Below are 20,075 nucleotides of genomic sequence, written 5' to 3'. Positions count from 1 at the left end.
ATAATCCAGGATAATTTTATGATACATTCCTTCATTAAGATATTTTTTAAATGATTATAAAGTAACAAAGAATAGAGTGCTGCAATATAACATATGGGTGAAGATCAAATTGAGTCAACCAGAATTGTTTTCTGGTTTACCAGTAGGCAGAATAATTCATCTGGGAAATACCTGAAGCATTCTTCAAAAACTGTTCATAATATCTTAATTATACAAGTACCTATATTTTATGTAGAAAAAACATTTAAAAATATTTTCAGATATGACAAGGAAAACACTTAAAAAAATTCCACTTGAATTTCTTTTTAAAATGAACAGATCAGGAGGAGTACTGGGAGTGGGAATAAAAAATAATAAAAATAAAACGAACAGATAAATATTACCTGAAAATGTTAAACTCAATAGTCTACATTTTATTAAGTTAAACACTATGAAACTAAAACATTAAACCAAAAAAAGATGCTTGTAAAATATGCATTTTATTTCTGTTAAATTCAATTTTATACCTAAAGGTAACTCTTGGCAAAAATTACAACATGAATTGGAGATTTTTATCAAAAAAAGCAGACATCTGAAAGAGTAGTAAGTGCCAGCATCAGGTAGTTTCTCCTGTGTAACATCTCATACCAAAATGAAGCTAATACGGTTGATGTATTTCATACCTCTTAATTGAATTGGAAGAATAAAATAATTATAACCAATACAATCACTACATAATCAATGTATTATATTTTATGGTCCTTTTGTTTTTGTTTTTTAGAATTAGTAACATTAATAAACTGTAATCTCATCATTTTGGGATTCTTCAAGGCTTACTCCTAGGTCTTCTTCTCTTTCATTTTATATTTTTTCTAGTGTCTCATTCATGTACATTGTTAATTCACACATTGTTAACTCAAGCTTAGACTTCCTCTTGAGCTCCAGACTAGATATTCGACAGTCTGATTGACATCTCTTTTGGATATCATGAAAGCTTTTCCATTTCAACATATCCAAAACCATGCTCAGGATCTACTCTCTCACAAATCCCTCACAACTTTCTATGTTGCTTAATAATCTCCATCTCCTTCTCCCTCACTCCCACATAATATGTATTTCCATTTCCTATTGGCTTTACTTTGTAAAATATCTCTCAAATCTGTTCCTTTCTCTCATTTTCTATCACAACCACCCTAAGTCCAAGGTTCCATCAGCATTCACTGGAATACTGCAACAGCCTCCTTACAGTCTCTCTCCATCTACTCTTGACACAGCCCTACCCTCCCAACCCATTTTCCACACTGTAGCCAGAATGATCTTTTTAAAAGGCAAATCTGATCATGTCACATACCTAAAAACTTCAATGGTTTTCCATTGTTCTTAGTATAGTCAAAATTACTTAAAATGGCCTATAAGGTTGTCCAGGGTCTGGGGCAACATCAATTTCTATAGCTTCTTCTTGATTCCTCTTCCCTTGCTCTCTTTGCTCCAGCCTTTATTCGGTCTCTTCTACGTACCATGCTTCCTTTTGCCACGGAGCCTCTGAATGTAACTTTGATATCAGCCTGAAGTACTTTCCTCTTCCAATTCTCCTAGTTGACTCCTATTTATCCTTTAGATGTTAGCTCATTTATTACTTCCTCGAGATAGTCTTTCTGATCTCCCCAACTAAGCAAAATGCCCTTAGTAGCAATTAGCTCATTTGTGATTTTTAATTTATATGTGTGACTCTCAAGTAATTGTGTTTTGGGGATGTGTGGTTTTTTTTTTTTTTGGTTTTTTTTTTGCCTTAATTAGACCATAAGCTCCATGAGTATTGGGCCATATCTGTCTCTGCTTGTGCTTGGATAAGGTAAGTATACAACATTTAAAAAAATATATTTTTATAGTAGTTTCCTATTATATTCTAACAGTGAAAAGTTAAGTAAAAAGAAACCAGCAATAGTTGTGCATTCATCAACATATTGTTTCATTTTTCCCTACCTTGCTATTTATAATTCAACCCTGCTTTTTTTCTGGAGGGCTAAGGAAACAAACAGGAAATTAATGTACAAAAGTCATTCATTATGAGTCAAAAGTCACTGTGCTCACTGCATGAAATAATAAATTGAACCAAATAGTGCCTTTAGACAGCAGGCAAACGATTCCTACATGTTTCCTCAGAGCACATTCAGATCTATATATTTAAGGAAGCCCAGAGTGATCTAATTACATAACAGGCTCAGAAGACATCCTTAGCAGGGTTTATTCAGATCTAAAAGTTTTAAAGCAGAAGCTGTGCTGAGAAAAGTAAAATAATTCAAGGAATTTTACTGGCTTAATTCACGTTGCACTCTTCTACTGAGGCAGAATATGGTTAGAAAATTAATCATAGTGTGTGTGTGCATGAGCGTGCACACATGCAAATGTGTTCAATAATGTTATTGAAAATAGGGCCATGTGATTAAAAAGAAATAGCCATAGTTTTACCATTATGAAATGCAGTGACAGCAGCATATTCATGCTATCCAAAGAGCAGTATGAGTTCAATGAGTTTCTACTCACTGCTAAGAAATATAACTTCAACTTGATTCCTGTACAGACTTGCGTAAACTGAACCTTATTTACAAAACAAAGAAAATATTCTTTCTTTCTCACTACCATTTAAACAATAGGTTATAATGAAACAATGTAAAATTTTCTTTATGACAATCTTTCAGGAATAGTTTGAATAGAGAGATGCCTTTCAGCCTAATATTTTTTAACCTATTCAAATAACAATATAAACAAATTTTACATTGGAAAGATCTACAACAATGCAATTTGGAACTATATATGATAAAATCTAAATTATTTTGTAAAATATTAAATTTTAGATAAAATAGCAGAAACACAGAAAACAGGAAAAATTAACAAGGAGAAATTATTTAATTCTCTTTAACCCAGAGTTTAGATGTGTATTCTTTTTACTTCATCTATCTGATTTTAAACATTAATGTATCATGGGTCACATACTGCTAAAAGTAAAACACTGATTAAAATCAAGTTACTTGAAATTAACTAATTTCCAGATAAAAATAAAAATCCTAAAATATGCAAATTATTTTTATAGCTGAAGGAAAACTAAGAGTGAACATTGTACATTAACTCTTCTCAAATTATTTAATAATTGAAAAAATCAAGAACATATTAACATATATGCTTTATACCATTGAAAAGACTAAATTTCAATATCATTTCATTCTATAGCAAATAGTAGAAAGATAAATGGGAAGTGCTGAGGTTAAAAACAGGGTTGAAGATCCAGAGGGAAATAAAGCAGATGTCATTAAAAGTCCATAAATAGACAATATGATTATACCTCAACCCCTCACCTCCCCCCTCCCAACCAAATAAAGGGTGATGGCAGCAGAAGGTCATTTAAAATATTTATTATATAACATAATAACTTATTAAAAACAATTTTAATAAAATAAAATGTCATATATTTTTTAAAAATCTGTAATTTCTAAAGTAATCTAGCTATCATTACAAGGAACTGATTTATAGAGTGAGTCACCAGGGAAGATGTAACTACAGAAGTTCATAGGTTCTCAAAAAGAGAACTAATAATATAACAAAATAGTTAACTCTTAAAATTCAACCAAGTATAAAATATATTACACTTTAAAATACTGAGAATAGGTTCATACTCTTATGCCAAAAAAGCAATGATCAGCAAAATCTGTTTTCCTGTTTTAATAATCATGGACAATTTTAGAGACCAAGAATAAAAACATTTTAACATGGATAAAAACTTCCATGTAATTAAGTAATATCAAATAAGAGCTCTGTTTCCTTATCATCAAGTTTAGGAATGTTTTCTTTACAAAAATGTTAGTTAAGTCTTCAATGATCATGGAAGTATTCAAATTCTTGCTGTGCAAACAGTGTAAAATTACATATTGAACACAGATGTTTATAATGCCACCAAGCAAGGGAACGTTAATGGGCTAAATAAAGGCAAAACCTTTCAAATGAACTTAATACTTACCAATAATCCAGAGTATAAGAAGATAGTCTATTCTTTCAAGGGCTGGCCCCATTGTGTTTTTCTTATCCTCATTGTAGACAAGAGAGTACAGGTTTAGTAATAGCAAGAATGTGAAATATGATGCTCCATGAATAATAAATTTCATAAAAGGTGTATGAATGATTCTGCCAAACTGAGATTTGGGAGCTATCAAATAGCAAAGTGACAAAACTGGCCAAAAGATACCAACTGTTAAAACAGTTATTATCTTCTTACAGGTAGGCTTACGTCGGTAACCTGACATCTGTCCAAACCAAACAGTGTTCAGGAACTGCTGGCAGTTAGACTGGGAGACAAACTGAAAAGAAATACACACATAAAAAAAAAAAAAAAGAGTAAAATAAAACCTGTAAATAGAATCTGATAATACCATTATTTAATTGATACTTAGTTTTAATAGCTTTTTTTCTTCTAAAAAAATGCAATGCTTCACTAATTTATATGTCATCCTTGTGCAGGGACCATACTAACATGTGAAACAAACACAATAATAGTTTAAAACCAATTTTATACAGTCTACACAGCTTTTTATTTCCTTACACGTGTAGATGTTAAGAGCATAACCTCTGGAGCCAGATTACCTAGATTCAAATCCAGGCTCTGCCACTTATTAAATGACCTTGAGTAAATTTGAATCTCTCTAAGCCTCAAATTTCCTATCTATAAAATGGAGATAATAATAGTATCTACTTCATAAACTTGTTATAAAGATTAAATGTAGGGGAGAAAAAAAATGGCATAGATGATAGAAGCTCTGTTCATCTCTCTGGTGACCAAATCAAAGTTGTGATGGAAACAAGGAGTAGCAGCAAAGAAAAACTGCCTGGGATCTAGATGAACAAGCCATACAACTAGGGAGAAATCCAAGAAAGCACTCTGCAAGGGCAGAAGGTAGGATGGGGCGAGGACGCAAGGCTGCCCGGTCTCAAGCAGCTGAGTGAGATGGAGGCTGCAGCAGTGGCAGCGGCAGCAGCAGAAAAGCCTCTTAAAGTGGCTGTGTCTGCGAGTGGATTTTCACAGTGATGGACCTGCTCCCTCTGAGCACCAGTGCCCGACTGGCTGCGCGCAGTGGGCACGAGGGACGTACAGGGAGATATTGTCGGTGTGAGGGTCGAGGCGAGACTCACCCCGTACCGAAGTGCTAGTGGTATACATTGTTCCCTGTTGAGCCATATCCCCTCCCAGTGCACTGACACAGTGCAACCATAGCTGTGACCTCATCAAACTGGATAACAGAGGTCACTCCGCCCAGAGGATCCCCTGAAACCCTACCTCTCCCAACCCTGGCCCCACCCAAGCCACATCCAGGTATATCCTCAGCAAGTCAGGTGAGCCTTGCTGAGCAGCGCCTAGACTCACACTGGAGGCAGCTGGCCTTGGTTTCTGGTATGGCCCTTTGAGGCAACTATAAGCACAGTAGATTCCTTGCTGAATCTTGACAGGTGGCCCCAGAGGGGTAGAGGCTTGGGCTAAATTTGGCCTGCAGCTGAATCCCTGTCAAGACTGTGCCACTGGACATCTACTTCACAAATTCACACTAAAAAGACCGGGAGACTGAGGAGCTTTGCTTAGTACATAGAAATAGACACGGAAAGGCAGCCAAAATAGGAAGACAAAGAAGCAGAAACCATACGACAGAACAGACCAGAGACCCAAATATAATGGAGTCAAGTAATCTAAAAGATGTAGAGTTCAAAACACTGGTTTTAAAGATGCTCAATGAACTTTTGGAAAATGTAGAGAACTCTAACAAAGAGATAAAAATGGAGATGGAGATTATAAGAAGGAACCAGTCTGAAATAGAGAACACATTATCTAAGATGAGAAGTATATTAAATGGAATAAACAAAGGAATAAACAAAGTGAATAAAGAAGAGGATCACATGCCCTATCTAGAGGACGGGAAAGCCAATCAGGACACTCAAACAGAATGGCAAGAAAAAAGAGGCCAAGACTATAAAGATGATTTAAGGAAGATATAGGGACACTATTAAGGCTCCAAATATTTGTCTGATTGGTGTAACTGAAGAAAATCAAGATGTTGAACAGCTGTTTGAAGAGATAACAATGGAAAACTTCCCTAAACTGGTGAAGGAAATGGACATAAAACCCCAGGAAGCTCAGAGGATTCCAAAAATCAAGGATCCAAAGAGGCCCAACCCAAGACACATCATAATTAAAATGCCAAAGGTAAAATATAAAGAAAAAATTTTAAAAGCAGCAAGAGAAAAACAAATAATTACATATAAGGGAATATCAATATGACTGGCAGCTGATTTCTCAAGAGAGACTATGCAGGACAGAAGGGCTTGGCCAAAGATATTAAAAGAATGAAGACCCAGGATATACAACCAAGAATAATTTATCCAGCAAAGCTATCATTGAGAGTTGAAGGACAGATAAAGAGCTTCCTAGACAAAAATAAACTAAAGGAATTTAACACCACCAATCCAGAATTACAGGAAATGTTGAAGAGACTTCTTTAAAAAGAAAAAAACATGTATCAAAAACAGGATAAAGAATGGTAACAACTACATTCCTATCAATAAGTACCTCAAATGAAAAAGAATTAAGTGCTCCAATCAAGGGATGGAGTGGCTAAAAGGATAAGAAAACAAGACCCCTATATATGAAAAGGAAGGGGATGGAAAAAGATATTGCTGTGATGAACCTAGAAGGTATTTAAGTCAGACAGAGAAAGATAAACACTATATGATTTCACCAAAATGTGGAATTTAAGGAATAAAAAGAACAAACTAATAAAAAACAGACTCACAAATATAGCAGACATTTTGGTGACGGATAGAAGGAAGGGGAGTTTGAGGGGCTGGGATAATGGAATGAAGGCTTAAAGGAGTATAAATTAGTAGCTGACGGATGGTCATGGGGATGGGAAGCATGGCATAAGGAATGCAATTAGCATTAATACATTGGCTAGGTGGAGGGTCAAGGGAGGGAGGGAGCAATTGGGGGATCATTTTACTAACTATGTAGATGTCTAACCAATATACTGTATACTTGAAACTAATTAAAATTTTTAAAAAATAGATTAAATGTAAGTTCTCAGAATAGTGCCTGATTCGTAGCGTACACTATTAAATATTAATTATTACTAGCTTACTTAGTCATTTAATTTATAAAGACTCATAATAATGTTTATGAAATTTCAAAGTTAACAAGCACAATCCATAAAAAGAAACTTCGGTCTACAAATACCAATGATTTCATTTAAAGAAACCAAGATGTCAAGATAGCAAAGCGATCAAAGTATAAATATCAGACATATTTATGATCCATGAAAACACCAAGAATTTAAAATGCACTAAAGATACTCTTAAACCTGCTTAAAACTGAATTCTGTGTGAGAAGTAAAGGAAAAATATTCTCAAATAAGAAGAAAAGTTTAGTTCAATTATAGAAATTAATTTATCAATATTTACAAAGCTGCTTAGTTTACAAATTCCAGAAGCAGTATTTTCCCAATATAATGCTCACACTGTGAAGTTAACTTAAGGATTCTGATAAATCCGAATACAATAATGTGATCAGGTTTGAAGTTACCAAAGTAAAGCACAAGTGGTCTTAATATCATTCAGATATCTAAATAATATGGTCAATCTTCTGTTTTAAAATGATTTACCCTGAGACAGATATAGTTTGCAGAATGCAACACTGTATTTAAAAAAAACAAAAAAAAGGCATTTCTATTGTTGTTTGTTGTGCTTATCAAGAAATTTCCTAATATACTTTGCTTTTTTGGCACTTAAATCTTCATTCTTTATGCCTCTGCTCAAATTCAGGTGTTCTTAAGGAATCTTCATTTGTCCTTCAAGATGAAATACTGGAGAGAAAAACAGCTTTTTCTCCCACCAATTACCCAGTTTAGCAGCATCCCAAACTTAGTGGTTTCACCTTTCTCCCAAACATCAAAGGAATCTCAGGACTATTTGCTGTCCTTGATATCTTTCTAATATAATGACGATTTAATTAACAGTAATGTTAAATATGTAATTGGAAAGACAAAATTTCAATGAAAAATATTTAAGTTTACGGTGGATTTAAAACATAGACACAAATTTTTTGATATTCCTCTTATTCTTACCCTTTGATTCAACAAGCTTCTAATTACTTTAACTAGTAATTCTGGAAGAAGTGATGCTATGTGATTTCTGAAGGTAAGTCATAAAAGGCCTTGCTGCTTCTACTTAGAAGAACGCTTGCTCTAGGAGCCATAAATTGCCATGTAAAAAGTCCTACTACCCTGAAGCCACCATGCTGTGAAGAAACCCAGGCTTCTTGTATGCACTCTGGTCAGCCCTCAGAGGCTTCTCAGACCATCTCCTCACAGCCAACCTACCACAACGGCCATGCCCTTCCATGGTTCCCGTTCTCAAGAGACCCACTTTCTATGGACCCATCCACCTGAGCACCCAGCCAACTCAGCGCTCCATGTTTGAGTCCTCAGCTGCTGCTAGGGACAAGAGATATGTGTGAAGAAGCCTCCAGATGGTTGTAGCCCTCAATCATAAGAGGTATCTTCAGGTGAGACCCTAGACATAGTGAAGCAGGGATAAATCACCCTTGCTGTGCTCTTTCCTAATTCCTGACCTAGAGAATCCAAGGGCATAATAAAATAATTGTATAATAAAGCTATTATAAAATGATTATGAAATGTTGTTTCATGCCAGTAAGTATTAGGATAGTTTGTTATGCGGGATGAATTACCTGAATAAAGTTTACTATTTGGGAAAATATTATCTCCTCCTTTAATTGTATTTAGATATCTAGTTTAAAAAAACTAATTTACAGTCAGCTGATTTCTCAACAGAAATTTTGCAAGCCTGAAGGATTGTCAAGGAATATTCAAAATGATGAAAAACAAGGATCTACAACCAAGATTACTCTACCCAGAAAAGCGATCATTTAGAATTGAAGGAGAGATAAAGAGCTTCGCAGATAAGAAAAAGCTAAAGGAGTTCATCGCCACCAAACCAGTATTATAAGAAATGTTAAATAGACTTCTTTAAGAAGAAGAAAAAAATAAAAAATATGAATAAAAAATATCGCAAAGAAAAAAATTCTCACTGACAAAGGCAAATGCATAATAAAAGCAGTGGATCAACCAACGCTAAAGCTAGTACAAAGGTTAAAAGGCAAAAGTAAAAAAGCAAAAGTAGAAAAATGTGTAATTACGACAGTAAATTAAAGGATACACACACACACACAAAAGAGGTAAAAAATAATGACAGAAAACATAAACATGAAGGGGGCGAGTAAAAAACAGTAGTGATTTTAGAATGTGTCTGAACTTAAGTGGTCATCAACCTAAAACAGACTGCTATAAACAGAGCCTGGTATACATGAAGCAATGGCAACCGCGAACCAAAAATCTAGAAGAGATATATAAGAAATAAAGAGAAAGAAATCCAAACATAATACTATAGAAAGTCATCAACACACAAGAGAAGAGAGGAGGGGAATATGAAAGGAACAGAGAAAAACAATCAGAAAACAATAAAGTGGCAATACACACCTATCAATAATTACTTTAATGTAAATATGTTAAATGTGCCAATGAAAAGACAAATGGATAAAGAAAATGTGGTACATATATACAATGGAATATTGCTCATCCATAAAAAAGAATGAAATCTTAGCATTTGCGACAACATGGATGGACCTAGAGGGTATTATGCTAAGTGAAACAAGTCAAACAAATACCATATGATCTCACTTACACGGGGAATCTAAAAATCAAAATAAATGAACAAACAAAACAAACTTATAGACACAAAGAACAAACTGATGGTTGCTGGGTGGGAGAGGGTTTAGAGAAGCTGGGTAAGAAAGATGAAGGAATTAAGAAGTACAAATTGGCAATTAAAAAATAGTCACAGGGATATAAAGTACAGCTTAGGGTGTATAGTCAAAAATATTGGAATAACTATATATGGTGTCAGGAGGATGCAAGACTTATCAGGAGATCATTTTGGAAGTTATATAAATATCTAACCACTATGCTGTATACCTGAAACTAATACAATACTGAATGTCGACTGTAATAAAATAAAATTTTTAAAAAGCCTAATTTGTATTTTTATTCAACCTTAAAATAATAGAGTATCTTCCTTTTAACTAAAAATATTACTATTTCTTCTTGTTTCCTTTTCTTTCATCTTCTTTAGAATGGAACATTTGGTTTTCTTCTGTGTGTCCTTCAGGGATATAAAGGTATCATTGGGAAACTGCTTTTTAGATTTTTCTTCCCTAGCCAGGATAACTTTGGTTCTTTCCACCTTTCTTTGATGTTCTTTTTCCAATTACTTAAGCTGATTTTGTACTTTGTTTTCCCTTTATTCTATCATTTTCTAGAATTTCGTGTCTATTTTAAATTGTGGAACACAGAAGTAAATAAATTAACTTAAGATCTAGTCAATGTCTAGTCAAAATATATATGAAGAAGATTACATCAGGGTTTCTATTCCCTGTTTCTACTTATACAAATTAGCATGTATTTCCTTTTTTAAGCCACATAGATATTTTGTTGATTTATAGTTTATAGCTATATTGATCCAAATTCTTATACTTAATTTTTTTTTTTTTTTTGCCTATAAATATTCTACCTTAAGTAAGAACCTTGGAGTACTACAAAAAAATATAGAATTTGAAGCCAGAGACCTGGATAATCAATATACTACCTAGGTAATCCTAAAGTAAACATCTTAAAATTCCTGTATCACTTTCCTGGGTCACAGAGCTATTGTAAGGCTCAAATATTCAACCAAGATAATAAAAAAATTCTGTTCATAGCACCAAAGGTCCTGTATTTTGCCCTTTTACCATTATCTATTTCAGGCTCCACTTTTATGTTACTGTAAATTTGATAAACAAGTCTTATTCTAATATCTATGATGATAATAAAATAATGGGTCTTAGAAGTAATACCTTAAAGTACCATTTACCAATATTCCATACTATCAACTGAATATCATTGTCTATACATAAATACCCATGTTTAGTAAATTGTCCTTAAAATGAAATTTAAAATGAATATCTTCTTTCTTCAAGTTCTTGAATCATGTGTGTATATGGGGTGGGTAGAAATAAGTATCTCCCTTAATAGGAAAGGATGATGCCAGAAGACCCATATTCAACTTAGTTATATCATACACCCCTCCACCTTTGGGTTTCATAATGAATTAACAAATAAGAACTAGAAAACATAATATCTGATACCTTATTTTTAAACACAAAGGCACTATTAATATAGAAAGTACTATTATAACCAGATAGATAAAACAAACTATGAAAGACAAAACACAAGATGGAAACTTCACTATGAAGTCAATTACAAGATCTTACCTGTGTAGCTACTATTTTGTAAAATCATTAAATTAACATCCATTTATTATTATAATTAATATTAGTTGTTGAAAATTATAGCAACTACCACTGAATACTTGTTCAATGCTAGTACTTATTACACTAAATTCTTTAAACATGTACTATCCTTAATTAATTCTTAAAAGTAAAGCTCAGAAATATTTAATAATTTTCCCAAGGACACATAGTTCTATGAAGTAGAACCAAGGTCTCAACCTAGATGTGTTGCTTCAAAGCTTTTGCTCTGAGCCACTAGACTACTGTGGAGAAAATAATTTAAATATATCACAGAAAATCTCATACCTCCTTTTGGTTATATTTGATCGCAAGTTTTAGACGACTTAAATTCATTCTTTCTTCTAGTAATCCTCGTTTGTCAAGAGGCTCATCACTAGATGTGTGGTTTAGAATAACTTCCAATTCGCGTGAATTCCGGGCTTGTGCAAGCAAATCTTTAGCAAACATTTTACATTGCTGGGCTAGTTCCTCATAATCATTCCTGCAAAATGCAACAATTGATTTTTAGAAGTGTCACTTCCATCTTCCAATTAAGCTATTTTCACTAGAACACGTTTACTCAGTAATATTTTAGTTCTGATAGTGGTACACAAAATATGAAATCATCTTGTGCTGATCATCAAAGGAATCTACTGATGCATTAATTTTCCACAGCTTTGGAGAAAACTGTAACTCAATTATGTTCCCTGTGTTCACACTGATAATCTTAGATAAACAACATGTTTCCTTATAAATACTGATATTCCTAGAAATTTTGATAATATTTGTTAACTAGTTCTTCACTTAGCTCATTTGCCCTTAATCTCTATAAGTCTGGTATAAAACTTCCTTTTGTATTACTTATCTAGACAACAGATAATAATATCTTAATGCTAGCCCATAAAATTATTACATAGTTTTTAACTAAAAGTTTTTTCTATAATAGTCTGTAATATGTTTATGCTATTTCTGACATTAAAGTAATATTCTGATTCATTTTTAAAGTGTTCATTTGAACAAAATTCAAGCTAGAAAGAGATAGTGAAACATGCCTAATAAAGAATTCTCTTTCAGAATCACTATTTCTTGAAACTTAGGATATAACTGCTTGTTAAAGGCAGGCCTAAATCAATTTGTGAGAAACTAAGACATTTTAGTATATAATTCTATCTATTTTAATAAAGTAGATAATCCTTTCTTAAAATATCATTTACATTAAACCTATTTTTGAGTGTAACAACTTAAGAATGAAGTTAGAAATAAATAATTTGAGTCAAATGGACTTCAGAAAAGAATTTTTTATTCAGTTTTTGTTTTCTTAAAGGAAAAGGAAGGGAAAATAGGAAGATTTCCCATTGATTAATCTTTCTATACCATGGGGTTTTCCATTAACTGGCTGTAGAAAATTATAACTCAAAGAATTAAAAATTCTTTCTTAGAGGCTAATATTTTTCTCATCCATTCCTTGTATTTACTATGTAATTAAAATACATAAGAATAAATTATTGTGTTTCTCTAACAAATGAAGTATTACATGCTTCTTAGTCTAAGAACCTAATTGCAGATGGGAACATTCATCAAAAGTGTATATTATTACAAAGATATCCATGTCTTATATTGCACTCTTCCAGTATATATTTTGTCATTTCAAGTTTAAATATTTTAATTTATCCAAATTAAAATATAGTAGTTCCAAACTTAAAAACTTATTAACAAGTATTTTTTAAAATTTTTCTAGAACTTGGAGCTATTAAGAACACACTATGTATGCTGTAAAGGCTAAAAGAAATGGCAAGCTGCTTGTTGCCCTTCCAGAAAGTAGTTTAAATTTTCCCAGTCTTATCAAGTCACTGGAGGAATATAATATAAGACATGGAGTTCCAACATAAGCTGGACATGAAAGGAAAGGTAGGGATAGGTATAACCTCTCCATAACCCAGAACCTCACAATAGGAACTGGCAAGAAATCTTGATCAATTCCTCCTTCTTTGGAGGGCATCAGGGATACTTTAACTTAAGGGAAAGTCTCAAAGCTTTTCCTCAAGTTTTCTAAGGATTTGTTTAATGTTTAAATCAATAGTTTAATAGGCTACTTTCCCAAAGCCTTCCTTCCCTCCATCTCCAACTTATCTCTTAGGAAAAATTATAACACTGATTCTTTGGGTATACAAAGTGCCAGAATTACACTTAATTCTTCATTTCAGAAGGAAACTTAGACTGGGTATTCATCCCTCTTAATTGGTAGTATTTTATTCTTATGTTTACATGTTATTTCTCCTAATAGAAACTCACCAATGAAAAAGGGACTAGGTCTGCATGTGGAACATCCCTGACATACAGAAAACATTCTATATGCTTCTGAAAGTTATGAAGGATTACACTCCAAGAATGGTTATAGACTCTGGGAATGATGGGAGATAGGACAGAGAGCAGTTATAAATAAGTTTGCTCTTGCTTAAGGCGATCACTCCCACTAGTCTGCTCACTGCCCTGGGATGCCTTTGGAAACAATGTTGACCAAAGCAAGGATTTAAGGGTTGTGCAAGAGGGGCAGAGAGCAAATGGGGAAGGAGTGATCTAAAAGAAGTAGGGTCTAGCCCACTGAGGAGGAAGGAAAATCCAAAGCAGGTGGCAGCAAGGTCTGGTCATTCTGGATCAAATGTAAATAAACATAAATTATAATCTGGCCTATGAAAACATTCAAGCTGAAAACAGTCTGAAAAAAAAGATATAATTCACAATTTCCATTCATTCCCACCTGAATTCCACCTCCACAAGGCTTAGTTCTTTTAAATCAGCACTAAGTTCAAATGCTCTCAGAATTGGATCCTCCTCTGTTAACATAATCAGAGCTGGACTGGCCAAACAACGATATATATCAAGACGAAACCTGTGATAAAATTTGATTCCATAATGTAAAATAGAATTATTATATACATTTGATTAGTATTTTTAATCCACAATTTACATAGATTATTATGAAATCAGAAGAAAATAAAACAAATATAACATACTTATTACAAGATAATCAGCATATATAGAAAAAGATTAAAAAATATTTTGAAGGAGCATTTGAAATCTTGCTCCCCAGTATAATATCAGTTTGGCTCAAATAAACTCTTATAAAAATTCAAAAAAAGATAAAATAAAAATAAAAATATTTGGAAGTATAAATATCAAAAAATTTTATGTCTATTGCTTTTAAGGTAATTTATTTTCATAGATTCAAAACTTTGTATTCTTCAATGCAACTTAATTAGAATTTTTCTATTCCTGAATCCAATGTTATTTTAAATTAAATATGCTAATAACTAATACATTTGATTATATGTGGATGATTATTAAGTGTTTCGTTCCCCAGTGGTGAGATTACTTTAATAGGCTAGATATTATAACACATGACTCATTCATTCAGGTTATTTTTTAAAGATGTTTCAAATCTTAAGAATGAAATCATGCATTTATGAATAATTTCTAGCTCATAGAGTATTCCCTTTACCTTCTGTAAACTAACATTCATATTCAATATCTAAATAAAAACAAAACCAGAAAAATTTTGTCATAATTCTTTCATTTATAAATATATAATTTTAATTTTTTAAATGTGGTAGATATTATATTATATATTTTTTCTTTTAAATATAAATTTAATACATGCTTATAGTTAAAAAAAAAGGAAGCAGTTTGGAAACAGGATGCTCCCTAACTTTCTTCCTTCCATCAGTTTTACTCCTCAAAGTTAGTTACACTCAGATAATTGTGAATATCTTTCATGATATTTTCTATTCACACACAAACATAATCAGACATACTACGTAATGGGATAACTCTTTGTATGTCACTACATATAGAGTCATCTCATTATTTTTGAAAACTGGGCAGATTTCCATTTTATGGAGGTCCACCAGATCTGCATTAATAGAAATTTAGGTTGCTTCTATTTTTATACTTCTATAAATAATGCAGCAATGAACATTGTTTAGTTCCCATATCCTTTGCGTACTTATGATATAGGGAAGAGGCAGGAGAAATAAATATTAAACCAAGTTGTATTCAAAGCCTGCAATGCACTGCCAGACCACGGAAAACCTAGAGAACCAAAGAAGATTCCTGCTAGGATTACTAACAAACTATTTACCCACACCATGAAAGGAAAACAGGAAAACGGTCTTTAGTATTATCCTGCACAAACCCAACCATTCATTCCCTAGGCCAGACCACAGGGAACCTACAGAACAAGGACTGTGATTACTAACATGTCTTTACTGCTGCATACACATACTTTTCACTCTGCATACCCATACCATCAAAAGAAAATAGGGAAACAAAGACTTTAAACTGTAGTTCAAAGAAACTAAGAAAGACATATAAACTGAATTCCTCAAACACTCGGAGTCTCTTTCATTCTCCGTCTCTGAGAGGACACAATGCTCTGTTTATGAAGCGTTCCTTCTCTAATAAACTTTTGTCTCTAACTCTGGCATGTGCTTGAATCCTTGCCAGTGACCAGTTAAGGATCCCGTCTCTTGGTGTAGTACTTGAGTCCACACTGAGGGGGGATTCGCCTCATCCTGCATCACTTAGAATTGCTAGATAAAATGGCATGTGTATTTTGTATTTTGATATATGTTTCCAAAGTACTAACAAGAGTTCATTTTCCCCATCTTTATCTGCCCATAACAGATAAAAATTGAAATTTTAGAGTTGTTTTACTTGGAATTTCATTAGAAGCTTAAGCATCCATTCATGTTTACTATCTATTTACAATTCAATAAACTGTTCATTCTCATTAGCTGATTTTTCCAGTAAATGTTTATCTTTTTTAAAAATCAATTTGTAACATCACTTTATATATCAAAGAAATTAGCCCTCTGTCTAGTCAAAAGTGTCTTAAATACTTTCCCCCAGTTTGTTGTCTTTTTACTTGGTTTACAATCAAATTTTTCTACATGGAAATTTAAAATTTTTATTTAAACAAATTTATTGAAATATTCTTTAGTTACTTTATAGGTTTCATATCTTACTTAGATACAAAAGTAGATCCTGCATAACAGGGGTCCCCAACTCCCAGGCCACGGTCTGGTAGTGGTCCGTGGCCTGTTAGAAATTAAGCCGTATAGCAGAAGGTGAGCGGCGAGTAGTGTGAAGCATTTGCAGCTGTTCCCCAGCACTAGCATCACCACCTCAGCTCCACCTCAGACCATCAGGCATTAGACTCTCATAGGAGCACAAACCCTACTGTGAACTGCACATGCGAGGGAGCTATGTTGCATGCTCCTTATGAGAATCTAATGCCTGATGAAATGATGTGAAGCTGAGGTGGTGATGCTAGCACAGGGGAGTGGCTGCAAATACAGATTAATACTAGCAGAGAGGTTTGACTGTGCAGAGACCATAATAAATCAATTGCTTGCAGACTCATATCAAAACCCTATCCGTGAGTGGCAAAAGACAATTAAAGTGCATCTAGCAGCAGGTTTTATAGTGGCAAATGAGTTGATGTACTTCAATTGTACAGCTGCATCTGGTGGCATCTGATTCTGCATTATGGTGAGTTCTATAATTATTTCACTATATATTACAATGTAATAACAACAGAAATAAAGTGCACAATAAATATAATGAACTTGAATCATCCCAAACCCCCTGCCCCTGGTTCATGGAAAAATCATTTTCCATGAAACCAGTCCCTGGTGCCAAAAAGGTTGGGGTCTGCTGAAGTATAATGCATTTTTATGAAAACAACATTTATGATTCCCAGTTAAGATCTAGCTATTCAATAAACAAGTACAATCATTTATATCTTAAGAATTTCTAAAGAGGTATTTGCCAACACCAATACTGCCCCAAAACTTCAGAAAAATATATATAATTAGGCAACTTATCTTTGTTTCCATCAGTATGTCAATATTAATTAATTTTATCAGATTGTTTCTAAAAACAACTTTTGTATTAACCTACATTATCATGTCTTAAATATATTAAGGATTAATGACAAAATGCACAGGAAGAATGACTGCTAGTAATGGTAGCAATCAATTGTGCTGGAGTAATAATGAAGTGCTATTGTATGGAAAGTATTTAGATATAATCTGACAAACAATGAGGCTGCCTCACTTTATAAAATCTATCATTTTTGATATTCAAAACATTATCAAAAGTATTGGTTGTATAAAGAGGTCAGTGATTCTACTACACAGAAATATGCATAAAAATGGACAAAATTATTTCTCAAAATCAATCATTTCAGGTCTCTGGAAATTATCTACTGAGAACAGATTATTGAAAAATTGCCAGAGCTGTAGGCAAGAATGGCTGTAATCTATGGTCTTCTTGCCTGAAGCTACTTCTATCACCTCTGCCAAAAGTTCAGTCAATGAGAACTGCAGTTTTTCAGCCCAAAGCTGGTAAACCTGTACCTTTGTGCATAAAGGTTAAAAATCAATTCAGTGGGAGGTGAAAACTTACTGTTCTGCTGGCTGAAGGGGTTGGACATGGTAGAGATGAACAGGGAAAACCTGTAGCTTTGCAAGACCAAGCTTGCAGTCTGAGTTGAGGCAAAAAGTAGACTAACCAGAAATTTAACAGGGAGATCTTAGAAATGAGAAAAGTCACAGAAAGATTCACAGATCCCTGGCTTACTTAAAAATTAGGCATCAGAAAATTTGGTAAAAAGAAAAAGACAAAGAACTCTTGAGAAATGGCTGCAACTTTGAATATATTCCCCAAGTAACCCACACATAGATCAGGAGACAGATGAACCCTCATGGGCTCAAAGTATATTAACGTAATCTCTGCCCAAATCATTGGCTGACCTATAAAGACACTGAAATGACCTTTAGGAATCAAAAACTGAAAAAAAGAATAAAAAACAAACAAACTAAGCACAGAGATCAGTGATTATATACCCCAGGGAGACAGAGTCTATAGGCCAGAAAAGTCAGAAAATAGAGGCGGTGGAAATATCAAAAGTCATTTTATGAAACCAGTATATCCTAGTATAAAAATGAGACAAAGACATCATAAGAAGAGAAAGCTCTAGAACAATATCCCTTATGAACATAGATACAAAAATATTTAACATATTAGTAAACTAAATTAGTAACACATAAGATGAATTATATAACACAACCAAGTGGGGTTTATCACAGGAATGCAAAGTTAGTTTGACATCCAAACATCAACTAATATAACATATAAATAAAAAGCAAATAGCATAGGCTCATCTTAATAGATGAGAAAAAAACATTAAAAAAAAATCCAAAATCAATTCATAATTTAAAGAAACTTTAGGACGTGGTTCCATAGTGTAGTGGTTAGCACATCTGCTTTACATGCAGAAGGTCCTGGTTCGCACCCCAGTGGGGCCACGGTCCATGGTCTACGGCCATGCCACCATGAACAAGCCCGATGTCTGATCTCGGAGGCTAAGCAGGGTTGGGCCTGGTTAGTACTTGGATGGGAGACCACCTAGGAAGACCAGGTGCTGTAGGCATAAATAATAATAATAAATAAAGGAAAGAAAGAAACTCTAAAATCTAGAAATAGAAAGGAATTTCCTCATTCTTATAAAGAATATCTTTGAAAAATTTTCAGCTAACACCATAATTAATAGTAAAAGACGTCATTCTTTCCCACTAAATCCAGAACAAGGCAAGGATACCCATTCTTCTACCTGTATTCATAATTACGCTGGAGGTTCTAGCCAGTGCAATAAGGCAAGAAAATTAAGGCTTAAAGATTTGAAAAGAAGTACTGCCATTATTTACAGGTGACATAATTTTACACATATAAAATTCTTAGGAATCTTAAAAAAATTTATTAGAATGAATAAGTGAGTTTAGCAAGATCACAGGATATAAAACCAATATACAAAAAAAAATCTATTTTATTTCTATGTACTAACAATGAACAATCTGCAAATGAAATGAAGGAAACAATTCATATACAATTTTATCAAAAAAATAAAATATAAATAAATTATAAAAAAGAAGTAGAAGACCTATACACAGAAGACAATAAAATACTGCTGAGATTAATTAGGAAGATCTAAGACAATGGATCATATTCATGGCTTGAGAGATTCAACGCTATTAAAATGGCAATTCTCCCCAAAGTGATTCATTCTCAAAAATCTAAGTAGACATTTTGGTAATCATTAATAACTATTAATAATTTTGTAATAATTAATAATAATTCATTATCTGATTAGTAAACTTAGTATAAAATTATAATAATCAGGATAGAGTGATACACTGTAAGGATAGACTTACAGATCAATGGGATAGAACGGAGTCTAGAAATAAAACCATGCATATATGCTCAAATAATTTTCAAAGTTATAAAGATAATTCATTGGGGGAAACAATAGTCTTTTCAACAAACGGTGCTGGAACAAATAATTGGATATTGAAAAAAACAGAAAAAGAACTTAGATCTTTATCTCACACATACACAAAATTTTACTCAAAATAGATTATAGACTTAAATGTAAATCCTACAATTGTAAAAATTCTAGAAAAAAAAGGAGAAAATCTTTGTGACTTTGGGTTAGACAAATATTTCATGAGTATGATATGAAAAACACATACCACAAAAGAAAAAATTGATAAATTAGACCTTTTATTCTTCAAATGAAGAAAATGAAAATATACATCAAGGACTG

General features: G+C 33.1%; 1 protein-coding gene and 1 pseudogene across 5 annotated transcripts in view; one reads left to right on the top strand and one right to left on the bottom strand.

Annotated features, from left to right (window-relative positions):
• TRPC1 (transient receptor potential cation channel subfamily C member 1) overlaps positions 1–20,075 on the bottom strand; it is an 87,864-nt gene that overhangs the window by 33,742 nt on the left and 34,047 nt on the right. For 4 of the 5 annotated variants that reach the window (XM_025050777.1, XM_025050779.1, XM_025050778.1 and 1 more), the window contains 3 exons: positions 14,169–14,300; positions 11,717–11,912; positions 3,992–4,346 (listed from right to left, as the gene is read on the bottom strand). In XM_025050777.1, coding sequence (XP_024906545.1) covers positions 3,992–4,346; positions 11,717–11,912; positions 14,169–14,300 — 683 coding nt within the window. The remainder of the gene's footprint in view (positions 1–3,991; positions 4,347–11,716; positions 11,913–14,168; positions 14,301–20,075) is intronic. The other variant, XM_006917450.3, reaches the window with a different exon arrangement.
• LOC112484380 lies at positions 18,790–18,905 on the top strand (annotated as a pseudogene).

This window comes from Pteropus alecto, unplaced genomic scaffold (genome assembly GCF_000325575.1).
Source record: "Pteropus alecto unplaced genomic scaffold, ASM32557v1 scaffold75, whole genome shotgun sequence".
In the NCBI taxonomy this organism is placed as follows: Eukaryota; Metazoa; Chordata; class Mammalia; order Chiroptera; family Pteropodidae; genus Pteropus; species Pteropus alecto.
Note: the sequence above shows the minus strand (reverse complement) of the source record. Positions and strands in the feature narration are given on the sequence as shown.